Here is a 27,171-nt window from a genome sequence, read left to right on the forward strand (position 1 = left end):
ACAACAACTAAACCGACTTATGAGCTAATCCTCACCAAGTCGAAAGCAGCTATCCTCAATCTGAAAATGTCAACAGTAAGGGTGAGTCTCATCACAGTTAACAAATGTTATTGCATCTCAATAACAACACATCATAGTTATATTATTCACCCAATTTCATCATATTCAGATTATCAGGAACATCCATCATTTACACAAACGTCAACAAAACACGTCTTTCAAACAGACAATCATACTCAGCATTAATTCAACAAAAACACACAACCAACACGTCATCAATATTTATAACACTGGAATACTTCCAATCATGTTATAAAAGTATGCATATGTATGAACTGACACTATGCATGTGGTACCAACATCATCCAATGGGAATAACCCATGACCGATCCAACATCATCCAGATACGGCCCTGCCAGCACAGATTCCACACAATGGGAATCATGCCCTTTACTGATCCAACACACCCTTATGGATACAGTATCATCAATGAATATGAATGAATGCAACATATGCAACATACTTATACCATCGTCAAGTCTAATGAGTAACATCATCAAATACCCATTTCATCATCATCATCATCATCATCAAAGTATGTTTATATACCTAAGCATCATTCAAATACAATCAATCATTATCATCATCATCATTAAAGAACATACATGTGTCCACATCAATCATCATCATCAATAATAAGAACACACATGTATCCACATCATTCCAAAACAAATCAGTCATCATCATACAACTCTCAACAAATCATCACATCATAATGTTTTTCAAAACAACATCTTATATTGTCACATTTCATCATATATGTCAACAATATATCATCCAATTAAACAAATCGTCACATGATTAATATTTCAACGTAGCATGTATTTAACACATCTCATCACATATATGTACAATACATCATTCACCAAGAAATAAAATCATATTTAAAAATAATTGGATTCACACCTCATTCCATCATTTAAAACATAGGCTATCTCATGAGATTCATCGTGCTCGAAACGGCACTAAAAACAGACCTACGGTTCGAAAGTTACACATCATTTAACTTTTCAAGAAAACAACTATCGCTACAGCACGCGGCGCAACCAAGACTCGCGGCGCGACCTGAACCACACAAACGCGTTCGCGGCGCCAACCTATGCACACGGTGCGATACGAGAAAACAAGTACGCCTTTGCGGCGCCAACCCGGGGACGCGGCGCGAACTGGCGATTTCACAGATTTTCGGGTCTGCGTCAGATCCTGCGATCTGACTCAATCTGAGTCCAAAACTGACTCTAAACGTCATATACAGGCAGTTAATCATCAATTGCATCATTATTCATCATCACACATCCAAACAACACATAATCAATCAATAATCCATGCAATTTTCATCAATTCATAACCTCCCTAAACCCGACATACAATCCAATTGACTCAACAACATCCCTAATCAATATTATTATCCAAGAACACGATAATAGATGATAACCGGAGAGTCCCCGCTTACCTTAGCCAAAGATTCTTGATTGGTCTCTCCCTCCGTTGCTCCTCTTCACGTACCAGCTTTCCAATCCCTCATCTCCTCTGCTCTGCTTTTCACGTTCCTTTTTCCTTTCTCCCAATTTTCCTTATATTTATGAAAAATAACATTTTAATTAGTAAAGGGCTTTACTAACATAGCACCCCCTCTTTACTAATACCACACTTGGCCCAACACTATAAACCATCTTCTTCCAATTAAATCCCACCAACCACCAATAATTCTAATTATAAATTAAATTTCCATTTAAATTAAAAATTAAAATATACGGGTGTTACAACTCTCCCCCACTAAAAGAGTTTTCATCCTCGAAAACATACCTCAAGTAACCAGCTCGTATAAGAGTCCTCCACCTGACTCTCCAGCTCCCAATTAACATTGCCATCGGTCAATCCTCAAAATCCATCTGACATAACCAACAGGAAACATGTTTCATACATTCAAATCCCAGTTCTTACGTCGCATTTGACTATCCAAAAGTATACCACTCGCTATAGCTCCAAAAAGGTTAACAACAACAGAACATTGAGGTACAACCTATACAATACGCTCAACAGCCGAGTAATACAATTACACAATCAATAGTATGATCACACTTGCTCAACAATGCAGTAATGCATTCCATCTACCAAACATACCAACCTTAGACACACTCTTCCATCTGAGCGATAAAATAATACTTACACTTTTCACCAACTGCTTCCTTCAAGAAACTCAATACTCGTATTCCCATACCATTGAACTCCAATTATCTGACTCCTCTTAAGTCAAGCCATCGATTATCCAACACTTTACATTCCGTTTTTTTTTTTCCGCACTACTCTGACTACTCATCACAATCATCTATACCAATTAGACTTCTGAGCTTTAACCGATCCCGACTCTCTTTACTCATTCGTCCAAGAATCATTCTTCATCATTCATGGTACCAATTTACCATTCAGTAATACTTACTCGCACTCAAAAACAATTTCCAGAGTTACTACATCTATTAAACATTCCGGCCATCGGAATGAGTGCACACAAGTAATTATAATCACGCTCATCAGCCTCAATACGCCATTTCTTACAAAACAACTCAAATTGAGTTTCGCTCTTTTCTAAGAATTAAATCACTTCCTCCCTTCATAGAGTATAATTCCTCATTATATCTAGAATCTACAATAACCCCTTAACAACAACACAAAATTATTACAACGTCATATAGCATCAACTCTTCGTTTTAATTTCACCGAATACATACTCGTTAACTACGTACAACCGTAATAACATATTCATCATCTCGGTAATTATTCAAAAGAGTTATAATTCTTCGACACGGCATCCTTACATCCACTGGATTCTAAATCCAACATATAGATCAACACATATTTTCTATGTAGGCTTCCGACATATTAATTCCTTTACTGCCCGCGAGTAGTACTCATAACACTACTCCGCATCACACTTTCGCTTCGCGACTCTGATTACCCGTCTTAAGTCATCATCCACCATGTTGCACTCTTTCATATTCACTTCTTCATAAGTTCACACAACATAGTGAGTGATTATTCTCACGGCTTAGTATTCATCACATCTTAAACCATTAAGGTAACAAAACAAGCTTATCTCTTCTATATGATTCCATCTACTACCAACAAGAGATTTAGGGTGATCAAGTCCTAAATTTGTCAATATTAGTTGAAAATCATATTTAAGCATAAACCGTCGTTACTACATAATAGTGTCCCTTTCCGAGTTTGCACCCAAACTCATTAACATCGTCATAGTCCAATAATTCACTACGGTGTCCTTCTAGAATATCCTTCTGAAGCTCAAAACATCAGTTACACAAATCCAATCACTCAACCTCATTACACCGTTCTCGTCTATTATGAATTCACCGCCTTTACTTTGGTAATTCAAAGTCAACCTATCGATCAACTCAACATCATCTTTCTGACCTTCTCTAATCTCGTCAAGAATACCACTAGTCAGCCTTAGCATACCCAAACTATCACTATTAGGATCACCTTCACATACCAACTCAAGTCTCTAAATTGTCTAATTAAATCCAACTCATTCATCATTAGCACCGACATTTTAAAGACTTCTTACGCAACACAATAGCACAACATTTTCCTCATTAGGATGGTAATTCAAACCAAAATCTTAATCCTAAAAAAAAATATACTCTAATCATCTCTACTGCCTCATATTAAGCCCTTTCTGATTAAAGAGGTACTTCAACTCTTATGATCACTAAACACTTCGAATCTTGAGCCATACAATTAACCTGCACGACCAAGACAACATTCATAACTCGTGGTTTTAATCCAAATTCCATGACATCTTTCGTGCCCAAATATCATCCCACTCGACATCTCAACAAAGTCTTCCTCACATTCAATAGGTGTCAGAAATCCTCTAAAATTCTTCTTTTATACTTATCGTTACTTTGCCACCACAAATACGATTCCAAGAGTTCTAAAGTTTATTCCATCTTTACTATTAATTCACTTCTCATTAAAATCCATCGGTACTCAATTCATCTTTATCACCGAACATCTCGTCAACTTATTCATCGACAACATATTCTACTCGATTTTTGTTTCAAACAATCGCGGTAGTAGGCATTCTTATTCGACAAGTTTCACGCTTCCTTAACCGACTTCAGACTATTTTCTCCAAGGATCAACCTACTGTATTTATAACCCTCCCATAAGGTATAACATGATCTCTCCTCTTCGTAGGTTCAAACGGCACATTAATCCGACACTCGGAACTCATGATATGAATTTTCCAATCACTGCCCGAAAAATGCAACATTGATATCATGCAGCGACACTCTATACGATATATCCAAAACTCCTCAATTGGTAAATTCAATTCTTAAAATTACTCCTCAACATACCTTCTAATTATTCCTTCGATCCATTCAACACTGACACTGACATCCCGTGCAGTACCAATAAACAAGTCTAGTTATAAGTACAAGAGTAACCGTAACTCCACCTCTTTCCAACGTCATCCTGTCACAATTAAATATGTTACAGCTGCTGCAACTATTTTTATAACAAAGTTCATCTCGTTAGCTTTCCAACGCTTCAAACGGAACTCAAATCGGATGTCCAGAACTCTAGTTATGAATTTTCGAAGTTCTGCAGCTATTCAGCAATTTTCCTGCGTTTTTCTTACGAAAATCTCACTCCAAAACTCATTCTCTTCAACTCTATCACGTTCCAAACAGCCCCTTATCATATCTCTTCACTTCCAAACATTCTTATGACTTGAGCAACACATCCCATCGCCGAAGTGCGATTTCTAAAACATTACGACCGCAATCCTCTTTGCAACTTGCAGCTGAACCTCTTACGAGACGTAAGGCTACTCAACTGACATCTTCGCAGTACACCAGTAGAGCTGATACATCACAACTTCCAATTTCCTTCTCTTACAATAACTGTCAATTACCTCTAATCATCTTCCCTCAAGATGTTCCAACTCAATTCCCAGTGAAGTCTTAATTCCAAGTCACCTTCAATTCGGGAAACAACAAACTCCAACAACGCTCGCACTGTTGCCAACATCAGCCTACTGAATCAATCTTCTTACAACTGAAACATAACCGAGAAGCGAAGCTTCTCCCCCACTTGTTTCAATCCAACACCTGCAACAAACAACCAAGTACCGATAGTGATTCACTCACATATCGCGTACCAAGGAATAAAATGCCGACAATATACAACTGTCGCGCAACTCAACTGACTCAACAATTGGCCGGATGGACCGACCTGCTCTGATACCACTATTGTAACACCCCTCTAATACCCCACGGCAATTAACAAAATTAAATCAGAGTAGACATGCAAAAGGTGTCACAATTCAAAAATAAAAGAAAACACACGTTCGGCATATGTCATGCATTCACTGAAACATCTAAATTATAACTCATTAGATAAAAATCATGTATACACAGCGGAATCAAATCATCAAGTCAACATTACATCGTTAATGTATCAGACTTCAAATAAAATAAACAATAGAGTTATAATCGAAACTCAAAACATCGCGTTCCCAGTGTTACATCTATCAGAGCATGACACCGACACAACAACTAAACCGACTTATGAGCTAATCCTCACCAAGTCGAAAGCAGCTATCCTCAATCTGAAAATGTCAACAGTAAGGGTGAGTCTCATCACAGTTAACAAATGTTATTGCATCTCAATAACAACACATCATAGTTATATTATTCACCCAATTTCATCATATTCAGATTATCAGGAACATCCATCATTTACACAAACGTCAACAAAACACGTCTTTCAAACAGACAATCATACTCAGCATTAATTCAACAAAAACACACAACCAACACGTCATCAATATTTATAACACTGGAATACTTCCAATCATGTTATAAAAGTATGCATATGTATGAACTGACACTATGCATGTGGTACCAACATCATCCAATGGGAATAACCCATGACCGATCCAACATCATCCAGATACGGCCCTGCTAGCACAGATTCCACACAATGGGAATCATGCCCTTTACTGATCCAACACACCCTTATGGATACAGTATCATCAATGAATATGAATGAATGCAACATATGCAACATACTTATACCATCGTCAAGTCTAATGAGTAACATCATCAAATACCCATTTCATCATCATCATCATCATCATCATCATCATCATCAAAGTATGTTTATATACCTAAGCATCATTCAAATACAATCAATCATTATCATCATCATCATTAAAGAACATACATGTGTCCACATCAATCATCATCATCAATAATAAGAACACACATGTATCCACATCATTCCAAAACAAATCAGTCATCATCATACAACTCTCAACAAATCATCACATCATAATGTTTTTCAAAACAACATCTTATATTGTCACATTTCATCATATATGTCAACAATATATCATCCAATTAAACAAATCGTCACATGATTAATATTTCAACGTAGCATGTATTTAACACATCTCATCACATATATGTACAATACATCATTCACCAAGAAATAAAATCATATTTAAAAATAATTGGATTCACACCTCATTCCATCATTTAAAACATAGGCTATCTCATGAGATTCATCGTGCTCGAAACGGCACTAAAAACAGACCTACGGTTCGAAAGTTACACATCATTTAACTTTTCAAGAAAACAACTATCGCTACAGCACGCGGCGCAACCAAGACTCGCGGCGCGACCTGAACCACACAAACGCGTTCGCGGCGCCAACCTATGCACACGGTGCGATACGAGAAAACAAGTACGCCTTTGCGGCGCCAACCCGGGGACGCGGCGCGAACTGGCGATTTCACAGATTTTCGGGTCTGCGTCAGATCCTGCGATCTGACTCAATCTGAGTCCAAAACTGACTCTAAACGTCATATACAGGCAGTTAATCATCAATTGCATCATTATTCATCATCACACATCCAAACAACACATAATCAATCAATAATCCATGCAATTTTCATCAATTCATAACCTCCCTAAACCCGACATACAATCCAATTGACTCAACAACATCCCTAATCAATATTATTATCCAAGAACACGATAATAGATGATAACCGGAGAGTCCCCGCTTACCTTAGCCAAAGATTCTTGATTGGTCTCTCCCTCCGTTGCTCCTCTTCACGTACCAGCTTTCCAATCCCTCATCTCCTCTGCTCTGCTTTTCACGTTCCTTTTTCCTTTCTCCCAATTTTCCTTATATTTATGAAAAATAACATTTTAATTAGTAAAGGGCTTTACTAACATAGCACCCCCTCTTTACTAATACCACACTTGGCCCAACACTATAAACCATCTTCTTCCAATTAAATCCCACCAACCACCAATAATTCTAATTATAAATTAAATTTCCATTTAAATTAAAAATTAAAATATACGGGTGTTACATAACACACTTGTACCGTGTGAATGCACGGATAATCATACCAGTGCGAACCTAAAGATTATTATATTTTTTGTATAATTACAAATATATATATATATATATATATATATATATATATATATATATATATATATATATATATATATATATATATATATATATATATATATATATATATATATATATATATATATATATATATATATATATATATATATATATATATATATATATATATATATATATATATATATATATATATATGTGCGAGCGCGCTACATACGAGAAAAATGAGTTGTTTATAAATTATTTATGTTTCTAATATTTTTTTTTTGAATTTTTTAATTATTAAAAATACAATATTTTGAAAGACAATATATAGAAAATTAAAATTCATATTATTGATGTAACACAGTTTTGACAAAATAATTTTTTAAAATATATATCTTTAAAAAACTATATTAATAAAACTATTTTGTTTTTTTTTTAATTTACACTTTTATTATGTTTTGAAAACAAAAATTTGCGTATCACAACAGTATCCGTGTGGACGCACGGGTAACACATCAGTACCGTATGAATGTATGGGTAATCATATCAAAATCCATGTGAACGCACGTACGGATAACACACTAGCACCGTGTGAAACTGTGAATGCACGAGTAATCATACCAACATCCGTGTGAACACACAGGTTATTACATTTTGTGTACAATTAAAAAAATAAAAGTAAAACTTATGAGTTAGACTACTGATTTTTTTTTTTTTTTTTATATTTTAAACCATAATCTAAATTTTAATAAATAAAACATTACACTTAATTCTTTTATATCATTCTGTTTTTAGACTTATGAGTACAATTATCCTTTTAGACTTATGAGTAAAATTATGTTTCTATCGATAACCAATCAGTTTTGATTATGGATATTTATTTATCTCATTTATTAAATTTTATAAATTTGTTTATTATTACAACTCTATCAATTCTAAAAAAAAACATATTTTTTATTTTTCGCAATTTTATTTTTTACAAATTATGTGTTTAATAGTTTTTCTTAACGATAGAAGTTTTTAAAAACTTATATAATTATCTTGGAGTTTATTTGGTTTTCTTTTTTTCAATAATGTTTTGATTTTTTTAATTTGTTTAAATTCTCATAATAAATTGGTGACATAAAACAGTTACACCAGAACCCGTGCGGACGCACGTATTTCCCACTAATTTTTGTAAAAGTTTAAGAAAATATGAAATAAAATGTTGAATAAAATTTAAATATATATAGTAAAATGATTAATTCAAAAATAAATAAAACTTTAAACACCAATTAATAAGATGGTTAAACTTCAAATTCTGACAAACTTAACTTTGCCATTATTATAATTTTCTGTTAAAGAAATCTGCGTGACTGATAATCTTTTTATTATTAATTTGCCCCTTAAAAATTCATATGCTTCCAATCTCATCAGAGATTCTTTAATCATACTAAACCTCAAAAAAGCATTTAGCAGTTTATACAACTTGAACTTGGTTATGATTATCCTAATAACCAAAAGCATTTTATCACAATAAAACTAAGTATATAACTTTATCAGATTCTGTGCTTCATGTTATGAAAAGTAATATGCATAGTACAAATTTAGTTTCTTTTTGCAAAATGTAATCAAGCAAAGTATAAGAAAATTACACATCATCCAATCATCACCCTTGAGATTTAGATAGTTCCTTCAAAGCATTATCAATCTTTTCCTCAGATGGTTCACTAATGCATGCCACAAGAGGACTCTCATCTGGTACTACATCATCGCTTTGGTAGCTTCCTGGACCTCTAAGTTTATCATCTGAACAAGAGGAGCTGCATATATAATGCTCATACTGTCCCTTCTTATTCTCAACATCCGCAGCATATTTTTTTGTCTGAAAATAAATGAGGTCATAAACTCTTACGACTAAGCGAAAAAAGTAGAATTGAAAAATTTAAGTGATAATAATATGATCAAAGAAAAACAAACCTTCTCATCGATAGTTCGATGAGCTAGAATAGTCTTCAGTACTTCATACAAGACAGTAGCAATCTGAACATTCGTAACCATCTCCTCCCTTCAAGAGAAACATCAGAAGAAGAAGAAGAATAAGACATTGTAAAATCACACAACCTCCAAGAGCAAGTTTAAGAAAAATCAAGCCTTACGGTTCTTTAGTAAATTCACCATCCCTGATTCTAGTCTCGTAGAAAGTTTGGTAGTAACTCAGTAGCTCTCGGACATCAGTTCTGTTAGTATGTTTCTGTGTTATCTCCTCTTCCTACAACCATGAATGTTAATCAAACCACTTTCAAAATATGAAAGAATTGCGAGAAATTAAAATTAGGCTGTGTACCCTTTCGAGCTTGCGCAGCAGATTAGTCTTGAATTGTCGGACGCCATGGCCACTTGATGTTGGATCAATTGTATGAGCCTTCTCAACTGCATACCAGCGACCTGTAATTAGTTAAGCAAAGAAAAGTTATTGATTAAGCAAAAACAACAACAGCAGCAGCCAATGGAAAAACAACTCACAAAGATAGGCAACTCTAGGATTCTCCACTTCAATATCAATGGCAGCTCTAAGAATAGGCACGACAACGGCAAGTGAAGAAGGAACAATCTCACCATCCATAATATTCTCTTCACTGGTGCTACCCATGTTTCTACCACAAACACCAAAATCAATGAAAGTTTATATTTTGAGAATTGGGGATGAAACTTACATGCAAAGGAAAGCACGTGGAAAGTGAAAAAGATGAATGAGATATGACAATGCAATCTCTGCATGTTGATTTCATTTTCTCTACTAAGTTTCCTCAAATTAGATTTTTCAAAAAAAATAAAGGAGTTAAGGCATACACTCACACATCACATTGCTTTTTTGGGTTAACTTTTTTGAGAAAAGTTTTGTCTTTTTGAATTGAAAATGGAATTACCGAATTGGGGATGAACCTTACATGCAAAGGAATGTGAATGTGAAGTTGCTATCACTTTAGTCTTTTCTTATGTATTAAAAAATATTTGGTTTATGGTTTATTAATTTTCTCTCATTAATTATTGATTTATGGGTTATTCATATTATAACTTGCTCTCATTATTGCTATTCTTAAAAGAGATTTGCTAAAGTCATCGTATCAAAAAAAGATATATCTCCCGACACATCCAAAACACAACGTTTTAGATTTAATGTTGCGATTCAGGCTTTAGGTTATAATAAAAAAATTACAGAGATGCATCTTTGTACACTTTCGACGTCTAGATTTTATACTTCCTATTTACGGAGATGCATCTCTAGACGTTGTTTAATCAAAAGGGTGCCAGAACCCTTTCTCTTTTTTCACTTCTCATAATACTCTCAAACTCTCATCTCCCAAAACCTCTCAACTCACATTCACTCAAAATCATTCAAGACACTTCTTACAATAATAAAAATGATAAATTTATAGAAAAAAAGATTTAACAATTTTTTAATCAGAATTTTAATAAAATAGTTCTTGTGTTTAATATTTTTAAAATTTTATCATTCAAAGTATTATAGAAAAAAGAAATGTTTACAATAATATTTTTTAGAAACTTTTTATAAACTTATAATATTATAGACTTCATTTTAAATAAAAGAAAACATCATTTATCTTTTATCTTGAAAAAACTAACAACAAAAAAAATAAAGAAAAATTTTATGTAAAATATTTCTACGGATTGTAGAAAATTTCTCCCTTGAACATAAATCTGCATCAAAGTCAAATGTTCAAAACGGCATATTCGGGCGCAGAAAACAAATCACACTCACAAAACTCTCGATTTGATTTTGACCAAATTAGCTTCTTGTTTTTTATATAATAACTTTCTTTCTCCATCCAAATCACTCCACAAACCTCTCTCTCTAGAATGTTTCCTCTTTGATATGATCTTCACTCACTGCTTCAACATCCAGACTCTCTTCTCAATCACTGCAGCATCTTAAATGTCACTGCAGCATGGAATGATGCTTCCCCTTGACAGAGACATGTACATTCACATAAAATGAGGAGATTGTATAACGATTGTAAAGATATATTAGCTAATATACATTCACATACATACTTCCCCTATGATTTTTTTGTCCCTGCCGTGGGCTTTAGCCCAACTTGGCTAGAATATTTGTCCATCAACAATTCTTTTATTTCTATTTGTTACTTATTATATATTTAATCTTATATTCATTTATTGTGTTACTAAAACCAACAATTACATTAACGTCGTAAGAGATGGCGCTCTAAAGTGATGATTTATAAATTTTTTAAATATTATAATTGTTTTGGATCTATCAAGATGTTTGATAAAATCCAAAGTGATTAACATATTTACAAAATTTATAATTTTTCAGTATAGAGCATATTAAAATGTTCTCTTGCAACATTAATGTAATGTAATTGTGATTTTTATTAACACAACAAATGAAGATAAGATTGGTGGTGTAATAAATATTCATTAAAAAATGAATGATTAATGATGGGTCATCAATCTAACCAAATTAGGACAAAGCTCAAGCTGATGAAAACATAGACGATGAAAATGAAAATTAAATTAATTTTAATATATAATAATAGAGTATATAAACAATTTATTTCTCTGAATTAAAACACATGATCTGGAAAAAGTGATAACTTAAAAGAAAATAAAATTTGACTTTTCATAAAAAAAAAATGGGTTTGATCAGTATTATTCTTGTTTTTGTTTTGTTTTTTTCATGGCCAAATTAAAAATAATTTTATTAATATTGTTAAACAACTCATTCATTCCTAAGTTGTCATGTACCTTATCCAAACTCAAATGACTATGTTCTTTCACTTATATCAAATGAAGAATATAATTTGAGGATTTACTCCCGTTATACTTAAAAACGAATGTAAATAACAAATACAATGATAATTTTGTAAATAAAATATCATTTTAAGTTTTGCACATAATAATAGACGCCCTATTTTTAAAAAACGGATGTAAAATTGAAAAAGTATTTGTCATCAAACTCTATTACTCCCGTTATATTAAAAGTGGGTGTAAATTTTGAAAAAAAAACTTGCTCTTTTTTTTCTATAATATATTGAAATAGAGAACCCATGTTCTCAACCATGATTACAAAAGACCGAGGAAATTACCCTGAAAAGAAAAATTACATGCCAATTGAAACTTAAGATATGTAGGGGTGTTCAAAACCAAACCGGCCCAATAGAAAACCTCAAACAAAACCAAACTGAAACCGCAAAAAACCGCATTTGGTTCGAATTTGTTTGGGTCATTATATAACAAAATCGCACGGTTCAGTTCGGTTTGCGATTTGTATTTTACAAACCGAACTAAACTGCATTATGTTACAACTCAAACTTCATTTATCTCACATATAACCCAAAATCCAATCTATTATGCCTTAGCATTCAGATTACAAATAATTTTCTCTTCATCGCACTTAATGTTTCAATTTAAGTTTTCTCAAATCTCTCTTATCGGTATCGTGCCTTCTACTTATCTTCTTTTCTATGTACATCTCGCATATTCTTCTTTAGTATCTCATATCTTATGTTCTTTATTATTCATCTTCTTATTTTTTATTCTACTGTTATCTCTTTCAATTACGTTTTTAATGAACCTATTCTTCTCTGATCTCTCCTCTCTTCTGCTATTTCTTTTTCATCTTCTCAAATATTTCATCTCCTCTATTTTTCTGTTTCACTTTAATGTTTTCGATACTGTTTTATGCTACTATATCCTGTTTTTCTATTCCACTTTTCTCTAATCTTATTTTTGTATATTAAATAAAAAGTTTTTGTCCAAATATGATGAATTTTGTTGTTATTTGATAAGCATAAATGACTAAAGACAAAGCTATATTGTTATTTATATGTGTATGTATGGCTTAATAATTTTTTTGTAAAAAATAGAACGAACCGAACCAATCCAAACCGCATTGGTTTGATTTGGTTTTCTTTCCAAAAGCCAACCGAACCAAATCGAACCGCACGCTTTTTTCTCTTGCGGTTCGGATGATTTTTTAAGTCAAAACCGCCCAAACCGCACCATGAACACCCCTAGGGTTGGTTAATTTTTTCTATAGACGCTCACTTCCAAACCAAAAATTTCATTACCCAAACAATATCACGAATATTCCACATATCGTTTCTAAAAACAATGTCATTCCTCATGATTTAAAGATTCTAACATATGGCTAACCACACTACTCCTTCCTTACCTTTCCTTAATCTAGAAGATTTTCAAAAAGAGGACCACTTAATATATGGACCAACAACATCAGGTACCTCATAGATTAGATTGACAACATCAGGGTATACCATATCTATAGTCGTTGCACGTAAAAGAAACATAATCAAAATTAACCTTATTCATGTCATATCTTTAGAGAGAAGTGATATTTTGACCCCACAATCTTACACATACACCTAAAACACTGTTCATAAATACGTGAACAGTGTTTTATTATTATTTTAATATTTTGATATTTTTTTTATTTTCTTTTTAAAATTATTTTGGTTAATGAAATGTTAAAATTTGATTAATACAGATAAGTTTGGTTAATATATATTCTGAAATAAAAAAGTTAATATGTATATCATTCAGACTTTGGATAAAAGTTTGTATAAAGTTGGTGAATACGATTCATAACTTGGTTAATAAGTTCTTAAACATAAAAAAATATTAAATAGTAAAATAAAGTTGGTGAATAGAGTATAAAAATTGGTAATACATTTATAGTATAGTGTCAGAACATGATTAATACTATGTATTTTATTGGTTAATGAAGTAGTAAAAGTGGTTAATAAATTACAAGTAAAATAATTGGTTAATGACTTAAATTTTTGTGGTTAATACAATTTGACGCAACCATATATTTATGTTATAAAGTAAATTTTAAAAATAAATATTTTTAAAAAATAAAATAAATGTTTTTTAAAAATAATATTATTTTAATAAAAATACACTGTTCACCGTATAAATACGGTGAACAGTGTATACGGTGTATTTGGTGTCAAAATATGGTCTCAAGGTCTCATCTTTATATATCTAGTTAAAAATAAAGCTACAGAAAGCTGCATCCTTTGTTTGGCGTGACTGATAATCTTTCGTCATTCTAATTTTCCCCTTCTTAAAAATTCATATGCTTCCAATCCCATCAGTTTCTTTTATCAGTTTATACAAACTTTGATAGATGTAACAAAAATCATTATATCACAAAGTAAAACTAAGTATATACCTTTGTTTAGATTATGTGCTTCATAATATAAAAAGTAATATGCATAGTACAAATTTTGTTTTTTTTTACAAAATGTAATATAGCAAAGTATAATTAAGAAAATTACACATAGCTGTTATTTACTTTAGCACTTGACATCATCATCAACCTTGAGATTCCTTCAAATCATTTGCAACCTTTTCCTCAGATGGTTCACTAATGCATGCCACAAGAGGACTCTCATACGGTCCCTTCTTATTCTCAACATCCGCAACATATCTTTTTGTCTGGAAAACAATGAGGTCATAAGCGAAAAAAGTAGAATTGAAAAATTTAAGTGATAGTAAATAATCAAGAAAAACAAACCTTGTCATCGATAGTTTGATGAGTTAGCAAAGTGGTGAGTATTTCATACAACACAGTGGCAATCTGAACATTGGTAACCATCTCCTCCCTTCAACATAAACATCAGAAGAAAAAGAATAATAAGACATTGTAAAATCACACAACCATCAAGAGCAGGTTTAAGAAAAATCAAGCCTTACGGTTTTTTAGTAAATTCACCATCCCGGATTCTTGTCTCGTAGAAAGTTTGGTAGTAACTCAGTAGCTCTCGGGCATCAGTTCTGTTAGTATGTTTCTCTGTTATCTCCTCTTCCTACAACCATGAATGTATTTCTTAACTCACGAAGATATGCAACTCTAGGATTCTCCAATTCAATACTATTCGCCGCTCTAAGAATAGGCAAAAGAACAGCAAGTGAAGAAGTGAGTGCAAAAGTAATTTTATAGGGAGTAAAAATCAATATATTTTTTATAGAGACTAAAAGCCAAAATTAAAATATTTATAGGGACCAAAAATATATTTAACCCAAAAATAAATGATTATTGATGGATCATAAAATCTAGCCAAATTAGGACAAAACTCAAGCTGATAAAAATTAAATTAGTTTATAATTTATAGTAAAATAGTATATAAACAATTTATTTTTATGAATTAGAACACATGATCTCGAAAAAGTGATAACTTAAAAGAAAATAAAATTTGACTTTTCATAAAAAAATGGGTTTGATCAATATTATTCTTGTTTTTGTTTTTTTTTCAAAGCCAAAAAACAATTCTATTATTTTTGTTTTTGTTTACTAAGGCTTCATAACATTATTTATATATCATTGAAGTTTCACTATTTAGTCAATTGACACTAATATTTGCTTAACAACTCATTCATTCATAAGTTGTCATGTCCCTCATCCAAACCCAAACGACTCTGTTCTCTGACTTATACAAAATGAAGAATATAATTTGAGAATTTACACCCGTTATTTTAAAAACGGATGTAAATAACAAATACAATGTAAATTTTATAAATAAAGTATCATTTTAAGTTTTGCCACATAATAATAGACGCCCTATTTTTAAAAAACGGATGTAAAATTGAAAGAGTATTTGTCATCAAACTCTATTACTCCTGTTATATTAAAAGAGGGTGTAAAATTGTAAAACCAAAAATAAATTGCTTTTTTTTTTCTATTAGCAATAATATATTGAAACATAGAACCCAAGTTCTCAACCACGATTACAAAAGACCGAAGAAATAACCCTGGAAAGAAAAATTACACGCCAATTAAAATTTAAGACATGTAAAACAAATGATTTTTACTAAACTCGTAAAAGTTACAATTGTGTTGATTAATTTTTTCTATATACGCTCACTTCCAAACCAAAACTTTAATTACCCAAACAATATCACGATTATTCCACGTATCATTTCTAAAAACAGTGTCATTCCTCATGGTCCAAAGATTCCAACCAGGGAATGACATAGACGTATACTTGGCACCGTTAGTCGAAGATTTAAAGTTTTTGTGGGACAACGGTGTGGAGGTTTACGATGGGTATAGGAAGGAAAGTTTCAACTTGAGGGCGATGTTGTTTGGAACAATTAATGATTTTCCAGCATACGGAAATCTATCCGGGTACAGCAATAAAGGTCAAAAGGCGTGTCCCGTTTGTGAAGATGAAACCGATACGACACGATTGGATCTTTGTCAGAAGAATGTCTTTCTCGGTCATCGTAGATTCTTAAATTCTAATCATCACTACCGTGGGTGGAGAAAAGCATTCAACGGAAAGGCCGAACATGGTACAGCCCCGCCTTTTTTGTCAGGTGATCAAATTTTTGAAAAGGTGAAAGATGTGAGCACTCAGTTTGGCAAGCCTTTTGCACATTCACTTGTCAAGGGTGGGTGGAAGAAGAAGTCCATTTTTTTTGAACTTCCATATTGGAAGTCGTTGTACGTAAGACATTTCCTGGATGTTATGCATATTGAAAAAAATGTATTTGACAGCGTTATAGGTACGTTACTCAATATACCAGGAAAGTCTAAGGATGGCGTTAACATAAGGAATGACATGGCAAACATGGGGATGAGAACTGAATTGAGACCCGTGACGAAAGGAAGACGAACATATCTGCCACCTGCTGTTTACACTCTATCTAGAAAGGAGAAGAAAACATTGTGTAAGTTCCTCAGTGAAGTTAAAGTTCCAGAAGGCTACTCTTCAGATATTAGAAGACTTGTGTCCATGAAAGACCTCAAGTTAAAGAGTTTGAAGACGCATGATTGTCATGTTATAATGGAACATTTTTTACCAATAGGTATACGTTCTATTCTGCCAGAAAAAGTAAGAAGTGCAATAACTAAGCTGTGTTTCTTCTTCAGGTCAATTTGCAGTAAGGTGGTCGATCCCGCGATCTTACCAACATTGCAAAAAGAGATAGTTGTTACTTTATGTGATCTTGAAATGTATTTTCCTCCCTCGTTTTTTGACATAATGGTTCATCTAGTCGTTCATCTTGTGAAAGAGACACAATTGTGCGGACCAGCTTATATGAGATGGATGTACCCTGCTGAACGTTATATGAAAATATTAAAAGGGTACGTGAAAAACAGAAGTCGACCGGAGGGTTGTATTGCCGAACGATACGTTGTTGAAGAAGCGGTTGAGTTTTGTACTGAATATCTGTCAAATGTTCAATCAATTGGACTCCCCAAATCTCATATTGTCGAAAAAAAAGAAGGAAAAAGGCTAATTGGAAATAAAGTTGTGACAGTATCAATGGTCGAACGGGATCAAGCGCACTTGTAAGTTCTGCACAATGAGATTGAGGTTGAGCCGTATGTTGAAATGCACAAGGTTGTTCTCCGAGATTTAAATCCAAATAGAAATGAGAACTGGATAGTACGAGAGCACAATCGAAGTTTCATTCCGTGGTTTAGGGATCATATTTATTCAAAGTATCGTTCAGATCCTGCTTCAGTAACAGAAAGGTTGAGATGTTTAGCCTATGGTCCAACTGTAATTGTGCTTTCTTATAGCGCATACGCTATTAATGGATACACATTTTATACCAAAGAACAGGATGATAAAAGTACTATGCAAAATAGTGGTGTTACCTTGGTAGCTGAAGCAATGCGCATATCAAGTGCGAATGACTTAAATCCGAAATTTGCAAATTTGTCATATTTTGGGGTTATCGAGCGCATTTTGGTGTTTGATTACGCGAAGTTTCAGATTCCTGTATTTGGTTGCAAGTGGGTTGAAAATAATAGTGGCATACGAATGGATAAGTCAGGATTTTTGCAAGTGGATCTCAATAGGGTAGGGTACAAAGATGAGCCTTTCATTTTAGCCTCTCAAGCTAAACAAGTGTTCTATGTCAATGATCCGACAAGTACGAAATGGTCTATAGTGCTTTTATCTAACAAAATAGTAGATGAAAACATTGAAGATCAAGGTGATATTGGTGTTGGCATTGAATCTTGTACAAGAAACGATCAAAATGAGAATGAATCTTGTACTAGAAATGATCATAATGAGGGTATTTGGATCAATCCAACCGTCCGCGTTGTTAAGAGACGCGTAGAACACAATCCTACCAAGAAAAGAAAGAGACGTTAGTGATAAAGGTAATAGTATACATATTCCGACTAATTTGTTTTATTCAATTTGTACCGATTGTTTTAATCAATAGTATAGTACTTATTCAATTTTGGTGCATATTCTCGTTTTGTACATAACTTTTGAACCATGTATCCGTTTGTCGACTTCTTTACATGTAACTATACTATTTTGACGATTCCGGAGCTGCTCATGCACTTATATGTTCATTTCGGGACTGTTTTTTTATCGGTTTTGCTTCTGCCCGTAATCAAAAGTCGGGCTTAGGGTCTGAATTTCGGAAAACCGACTTTATTTTTGAGTCCGTGGGGACGTTTTACCATAGCCATGTAAATTTCGTTCAATTCCGACAACTTTATTTTTTGACGCTTATTTTGATTTGTACCGATTTCGTTTCCGATTTACTTGTACATGCATGGTTTGACTTCCATTTTACTTGTATAGATTGTTAGCTTATTAATAGTGAACTAATGTGCTTTAGTTTGTTTGATACAGGTTAAATGGCTCCGGATAGAGATGCTCCACCTGAAAACTCACAAGAAAGAGATGCTCAAGAAAGAGATGCCACGGATACAAATGCTCCACCTGATACTGAAGCAAAAGAAGTTGCACGAGGCATCACTATCATGAAGGGAATCGTTCGACATAGAGACCAAGGATTAGTATACCGATTGGAATGGAATTCTGATAAACAAGCAATTGGTCCTAATTCTGCAAAGTTGACAAGTTATATTGGTACACTTGTTCGTATGCATATTCCGGTCTCCGTAGCTAGATGGAATATGAAAAGCAAAGACTTGGATGAGAAAAAAGACGCGATTTGGGACGAGCTTCAGGTATATATCATATATGGTTAATTGTTGTTATTATCTTGACGATAAATTGTTTAAATTACTTATACTAACACACTATGCGTATGTTTTTTTGCAGAGGACTTTTGAGATACCAGATGATCGTAGACGCTACATACTTGGTTTGGCCGGCAAAAGATATAGAGGGTGGAAAGCTTTTTTGACAAACACTTATCTTAAGGATAAAGATGGAAACTTTCTTGAAGAGGCACCGGGACGGCCAAAAAAGTATGAGATCTTCATTGGTGAAGAAGATTGGGCTAAGTTTGTAGAGCAAAGAGATGAAGATTTTCGGAAAAGGAGTGCCAAGAATAGTGAGAGAGCATCCAAACCCGCATATCCATACAAAAAAGGGCGTTTGGGATATGCACGCTTGGAGGATAAAATTGTAAGTAAATAGAAATGCGTTTTAATTAATTGTCTAAATGTGTTTTATTTGATGATTTTATCATTTGTGTCAATGCATAGTTAGAGGAGACTAAAAGTGAGGAAACCTCACTTCCTGAACATGTGTTGTGGAGGGAAGCTCGTGTGGGCAAGGATCATGCTGTCGATCCCGAAGTTCAGAGAGTTTTTACTGAATGTGTAAGTATAATATTGTGTCTTTAATTAAATCAAATGTTTTTTAATGTATATAAATGATTTTTTAATGTAAATGAATTACAGGAGACCTTGTCGCAATCGGCATCCACCGGTGAGGGGAGCATACTTAGTAGAGCACTAGATGCTCCTGAGTATCCCGGTCGGGTGAGGGGTAAGGGTCATGGTGTGACTCCAACCTCTTTTTACAAGAGTCCTAGGAGAAGAAATCCTTCAAATGAAGAAGTGTTGCAAAAGTTGGCGGAATTGCAAGCACAAGTCTCTGAATTGCAAAGAGATAAAGAGGCGTATATGAGAGAAAAGTGCAACACTTCATCGGTGAAAGAAACTAGTGATAAGGCTAGTATCAACTATCAAAGGAAATTTCCCGAGGTAATTATAATTTTTTTTCCTTTTAAATTATTCTATTTTATTAATGATAATGACTTTATATTTACTATTGGCTTAGGGCATTTCATCTTGCCAACTATACTTATCGGAACCGAGTTATCGACTAGTTGGTAAGGGAAAAGTGCACAACACTTTGGGAGATTTACTTCACCATAGACCGCTCCCGGATGGACACCTGAAAGTATCGGTGGATGTTGTAGTAGATCATGATGCGATGCTACCGGTACCTGACATGGTCTCAGAGACGACATTGCTGCGAGATGCAATAGGATCATTTGTTGCATGGCCCTCGGAGCTCATTACCATTAGTGATGAGGTATATTGAAAACGATTATGAATCATTTAGTTTTCGAATGTCAATTCTAAACCGTTTATTAATTATTTTTTACATTTTAATTTTAGACTGCTCCTATAAAACCCACAGTTAAGGGTAAAGGGATTTTACAGGAGGAGGAGTCCGTTGCATCACTAAAAGAGGTACATTTAAAGTGTTAATAATTAATCTGAATCTAAATCTGCATGATTTTATATTTTACATAACTTATATGATTTTTAGGCATCCGCTCGAGAGTCACAACAAGTGACGCAGCAAGTTCGTACCGTACCACCCACTGGTCCTCCGAAGCCAGCGGGAAAAAAAGGCGGTGCTTTTGTGCCTCGGTACCGGTCGACGCTCGCAACAATGGTTGATATGTCCGATTTGACGGATGGTGCTTTACGTGAAATCGTTATGGATGAGAGTGTCTTCGGTATTGAATTCAAGTCACTTATTACACTTGATGACTTGGAGGAGATTTTTAAGCATGATCAACTAGGCGTCAATAACATGCACTCATACATTCGGTAATATTCCCTCATCCGATATATTATTTAATTAGTCCCACAATATAATTTATTTACACATTTCAATGAAAATAATCTAATGTTTATTATGTTTTTATTTAAGGTTGTTGTATGACAGAGTGTTGCGCGGGACTCCGTTGTCTAACAGATTCCGTTTCGTGTCTTCCGCCCACTGCAGCGGAATGGCAATTGATTCGGAACCGGAATCAGTTAGACAGTGCTTAGTAGATAGATTCATGTCCACCGGCAATACAGAATGTCTGCATCTTTGGGCGTATAATACTCGACCAGTAGGGTTAGTTTCTCATTCTTTGTTCATCTAATCTCTGTTTCTTTTGTGTATAGCAAAATTTTCATATAACCTATTGTTTTTATTTATAGAGCACACTGGTTGCTGCTTGCTATCAACCCTATAAGGGAAGTCGTGTATTATCTGAATTCGGTAAATGGTGAATGGACCAATTATCCGGCCATGAAGGACATCGTTGATTTGTAAGTGGGATCGTTCTAAATATATATTCGTGTATATTTATATATATATATTTACTTATTTGTGGGATTGATCTAAACATATGCTTTTATATATTTGTTAATTAGATCAATACAAGTGTTCCGAAGTCAACGGGACGCACAGGTATCCCGAACTAAATCTAGCAACATTACTTGGATCCAAGTGCAGGTACATTATTTTTCACAATGTTGCTTATAATATATTTATGCTACTTGATAAAACAATGCACAACTATAGAATCTTATTTGTTTTTCTATATATGTAGTGCCCGCAACAGAAAAACAGTTACGATTGCGGATACTTTGTATTGAGGTTTATGAAAGAAATCCTTCAGGCAAATCAATTAGAGATTCCGATCACGGTATGAATTTATAACTTAAGATAATTTCATATAATTTATTACATTTAACTAAATGTATCATTCATATTTTGTTTTTGTTTTGTAGTACCTTGACGAATTCCGTGCCACTGGATACCCGAGACTTAAGTTGGAAGAAATAAAAGAGGATTTGTGTCATTTTTATATTAAGCGCTTTTTCATGTAGGATTTGTGTCGAATTGAAGTACTATAATATTATTGATGTTGTAATGATGTATATATATAATATTGGATATTATAATGGTATTATATTAGTATATATATATTGTCTTACTGATGGCTGAAATAATATCGTCGAAAATAAATTACAGGTCGAAAATATTACAGGCTGAAAACATATTACAGGTCGAAAATATTACAGGTCGACTGGGAGGATTAAATTACAGGCTGCACATTAAAATACCTCATTTAGCTACTAAAGCGCTTTTTAAAAAAGCGCTCTTAAAGGACCACATACTAAAGCGCTTCTTTTTAAAAGCGCTGCCAAAGATTACTAAAAAAGCAAAAAAAAAAAAAAAACAACATACTAAAGCGCTTTTGTAAAAGCGCTCTTATAGGGGGGGCTATAAGAGCGCTTTTTCTGGAAAAAGCGCTCTTAAAGCCCACCCTATAAGAGCGCTTTTACAAAAGCGCTTTAGTATGTTGCGTTTTTTTTTTAATTTTTTCTCTCACAGGTGGGCCTATCACAGCGCTTTTCTGGAAAAAGCGCACTTAAAGGGGGGCCTACCAGAGCGCTTTTTCCTGAAAAGCGCTCTTAAAGGGGGGCCTACAAGAGCGCTTTTTCCAGAAAAGCGCTCTTATAGGGGGGCCTACCAGAGCGCTTTTAAAAGCGCTTTCGTAGCCTATGCCAGCGCTGGCTTTGGCAGCGCTTAAAAGCGCTGTTAAAGGCCAAAAAAAGCGCTTTAAAAGCCCTTCCTCGTTGTAGTGTATGGCCAACCACGCTACTCCTTCCTTACCTTTCCTTAATCTAGAAGACTTGCAAAAAGAGGACCACTTCAAAAAACTTTCCGTAAATTTTCCGATTTATAATCTACCAGACTAATCCACTCGGCCACAACAAGTTGTAAAAATATAAACCATATAATCACAAAATTGGTGTAAATTTTAAAATATTTATACTTATTAACACAAAAAAAAAACTTAAAATTTCCCACAACAAGTTATCCGCAACCTTTTGGCTGTCAGTACATCACATAATTTTGTCTTCCATTCTCAATTTTATTTATTGTTTCAATTTCTTCTATTTATTATTGAAGGGAGTTTTCCACATATAAGTAATTCAAGGTGAGGTCTCTTTTGACATAGGTGACAGTTGTTTGGTTTATGCCATGACTGCATGATGCTATTCTATTTATTAGTGTTTAATAATTTCCTTTGACATAGGTGATAGTTTTTTGGTTCACGGCTTCTTCAACGCTTTTGCTTGAGTCTGTATATTGCAATTTAGTTTTTATTATATTTGATATTAATTTTGTACATTCCTAATATGATTTTAATATGTTTACTAAGGCTGCAACTAGGAAACTTTTATCAAATATTCTTTTGAATAAGTGATTTTTTTAAATGTCCTTGAGCTTATAATAAATAATGGATTTAAACCATTATTATTTGTTAAGGACTATTTCATATTATTGATAAACACATTTTAGCGTCTCATATTATCGATAAATACATTTTAGGGTTAAATATACGCTGCTCCTACCATTAGGGCGAGTATTGTTTTACATCCCTATTAATTTTTTTTTAGATTCCCCCATATAAAACAAAGATTCCTTTTTTCAATCACCTCTTTATATACAAAACACACATATTTTGTAATGAATTGAAAATGGGTTGAGACCAGGCCCGGCCCATTCCAGGTGCAGTCAGTGCTGTAGCACTGGGCCTCACAATCCTGGGGGCCCCAATATAAAATTTAATTATTATTATTAAACAAATAAAAACATTAAAAGTCTTCCTACATCTTTCTCTCTCTCTGGCTTATAGTTTCATCTAATGTAATAATTGATGATACTGGTAATAATTGAAGTAATTTTATCTCAATTTAATGTAATTGGTAATTATTTAATGTAATATAATAACTGATGAATTTGTTTTAAAAAATATTAGTTAGTGAGAAAAAAATTTAGTTAGATATTTTAAACAATACTTTTAATTTTTTAGTACTAATATATAATTTTATTTTTTTACGTATTTTTTAACTATTAAAATTCTATATACTTTTTAAAAATTTAGGCCCATTTTTAAAATTAAAACAGGGCCTTCGAATTGATTGGGTCGGCCTTGGTTGAGACCAAATAGGCCATATGTAAAGATAAGTTTGTAAAATGTATTGTAATATATTCTTACACACTGAGGCCAGTGGATTAAGAAGAGTTTTATGAATTTGATTGTGTCATGCTGTATTTGTAGTCATAATTAGTTGCAGAAGGAAAAGTGATGTTGAACGAAAAATGTTAGGGTTATGAATTTTAAAGATAAAATGAATCAGTTCATTTTGTTGCTTGCATGGACTCAAATAATTTTCTATGGAGAAAAGCTCATCATTGTTTTCCCCTTATTTTATAGTGTAAGTCACATTATATTAACAAATGAAAAATACATGGTTTCTTTTTATTACCGAAAGTAGAAAAAAACTAGTAGATGTTAATTTAGTTTTTTCTTTGCTTTCATGTATAATTCCACATGAAAATGTAGGGAAAAGTTTATCCTGGTCTCATTAGCTACACTTTTGGCCACTGCGGACTCACTACCTGCAACAAAGAATTCAAGTTTATCATTTGCATGTTTGGTATTACAGTGATTTTGGTAGTTATGCTGATGAATTTTGCAGATATTGTACTGATACAAAATGTTAAATGCTGACCTCAAGTGTGCTAAAGACTAATTGCATTCGGCTAGCAACAACTGATGGTTTCTCAGCTTCATCCTTCACAACCGTCTGCTCTAATTGAAGAGTCTTTACAAGTAGCCTTCATGATTCTTGTTAAAAATCCCGTCTCGGAAGCACCGGAAGATGTTTTAATTTCAAAACTTTAAAGGAAAATCTTGTTTTCCATTAAGAACTTGAATCTAATACCAAATTATGGTAGGCCATCCTAGATACTTCACGTTTAGATTTAGAGATATCAGATGCTTAAGACCAAAAAGAACTGACATTTTTCAACTCAAGATTTCTAATGATTTCTAATAAATTGACTCCTATCAGAATATTTATAAGTGTGTAAAGGATGGCATGTTGAGATTTGGAAGAACTTCTATTTTCCTTTGAACCTATTCATGTTTTTCTTTGAATTTTTTTTTCTTAATGACCATAATACAAACCATATCAATTTATTCGTTAGACTGACTGCATTCTCTTACTGTTTATATTGTTATTGTCCAGCTGTCAGCGATTATCGACAATCTCTGCAATTTCAGAATTTGAATGCAGAGAAACAAAATATACAATTAGAGGTGTGTAAAACATCTTATTATAACATAACTTGCTAATCAGTGGGATCCTAAGCTAACACAACTATCCTATACTATGAACTTGTTACAGATCACAATTGTAGTTGCTGCAGTGCCTGAAGGTCTACCTTTGGCTATTACTTTAACGTAAGTACAAGTGGCTAGGTTACTTCATTATACAATGTAAATGTGGCAAAACTAAACCATTGATATTTCTTCTAATATGTGTAATTTTCGTCTTCTGTTTCTATCATGATAGCTTGGCATATTGAAAATGATGGCAGATAAAGCCTTGGTAAGCACAAAATTCATTTCTCCAATACATAGCCCATACTCTTGCAAATTTTTATGCGAGTTTTACTTTTAAAACCTAACAAACATAGAGTTGCAGGTACGAAGACTGTCAGCCTGCGAAACTATGGGCTCTGCTACAATAATCTGTAGTGATAACTGATAAGACAGGAACATTAACCTTAAATCAGGCGAGTTTCATAGTCCAATACTTGGATAGTCTAAAAGCAGTTATAAGTCGTAACTATAATTTACATTTATGCAAATTAATAAAAGCTTCAAGGGTCGAGGCTATAATCTAAGTGTATACATTGGTCGCAATGCATGTACAAAAATGCTGATATTTCTAGAATTCTTAAGAGTATAAGTTCATAGATAAATCCATGTTTGTTCTCTTTGGGTCAATGAAGCAAAGTGATTTAATTTATGTCTCCCTTAAAAATTTCTAGGCTGCTGTATGGATGCAAGAAGGATACCTTTTATACTATTAAAGCTAACTCTACAGCGAATAAGGGCTTTAAAAGCGTTTATTTTGGGCTACTAAAGCGCTGCCAAAGCCAGCGCTACCGTAGGTAACGACAGCGCTTTTGAAACTCCAAAAGCGCTCTCGTAGCCCCCCCTATCAGAGCGTTTTTTCTGGAAAAAACGCTCTGGTAGCCCCCCTATAAGAGCGCTTTTCCAAAAGCGCTTTCGTAGGTTGCGTTTTTTGTTTTTTTTTATGTTTTTTTTTTAATCTTAGGCAGCGCTTTTAGTAATAAAGCGCTTTAGTAGGTGGCCCTTTAAGAGCGTTTTTTAAAAGCGCTGTCGTTGCTAAATGATGTATTTTAAAGTGCAACTTGTAATTTAAGCCTCCTAGTTCGACCTGTAATATTTTCGACCTGTAATATATTTTCAACTTGTAATATTTTTGACCTGTAATATATTTTCGACGATATATTTTCAACCATAGGTAGGACAATATATATATATATATACTAATATAATACCATTATAATATCCAAAATTATATATATACATCATTATAGTTCCTGTCAAACAAACTAAATCATGTAAAGTATGATATATATACAGAAAGTGTCACATGTAACTAACTCATGTCAAACAAACTAAATCAGTAACATCAACAATATTATACTTCAAATATTGGCAACAGTATGAACAAAGTAAGTA

The 27,171-nt window shown here is 33.4% G+C and overlaps 1 protein-coding gene across 1 annotated transcript; it reads right to left on the reverse strand.

Moving 5' to 3' along the window:
• Window positions 1-8,919: 8,919 nt before the first annotated feature.
• On the reverse strand, window positions 8,920-10,183 carry LOC131656759 (callose synthase 7-like). The gene is made up of 5 exons (XM_058926380.1): window positions 10,027-10,183; window positions 9,848-9,948; window positions 9,660-9,772; window positions 9,481-9,568; window positions 8,920-9,385 (listed from the first exon to the last, which is right to left on the reverse strand). Exons 1-5 carry the CDS (start codon window positions 10,151-10,153, stop codon window positions 9,170-9,172), a joined length of 645 nt encoding a protein of 214 aa, XP_058782363.1. The 5' UTR covers window positions 10,154-10,183; the 3' UTR covers window positions 8,920-9,169.
• Window positions 10,184-27,171: the final 16,988 nt, after the last annotated feature.

Source organism: Vicia villosa, linkage group LG3, assembly GCF_029867415.1.
Source record: "Vicia villosa cultivar HV-30 ecotype Madison, WI linkage group LG3, Vvil1.0, whole genome shotgun sequence".
NCBI classification, from domain to species: Eukaryota; Viridiplantae; Streptophyta; class Magnoliopsida; order Fabales; family Fabaceae; genus Vicia; species Vicia villosa.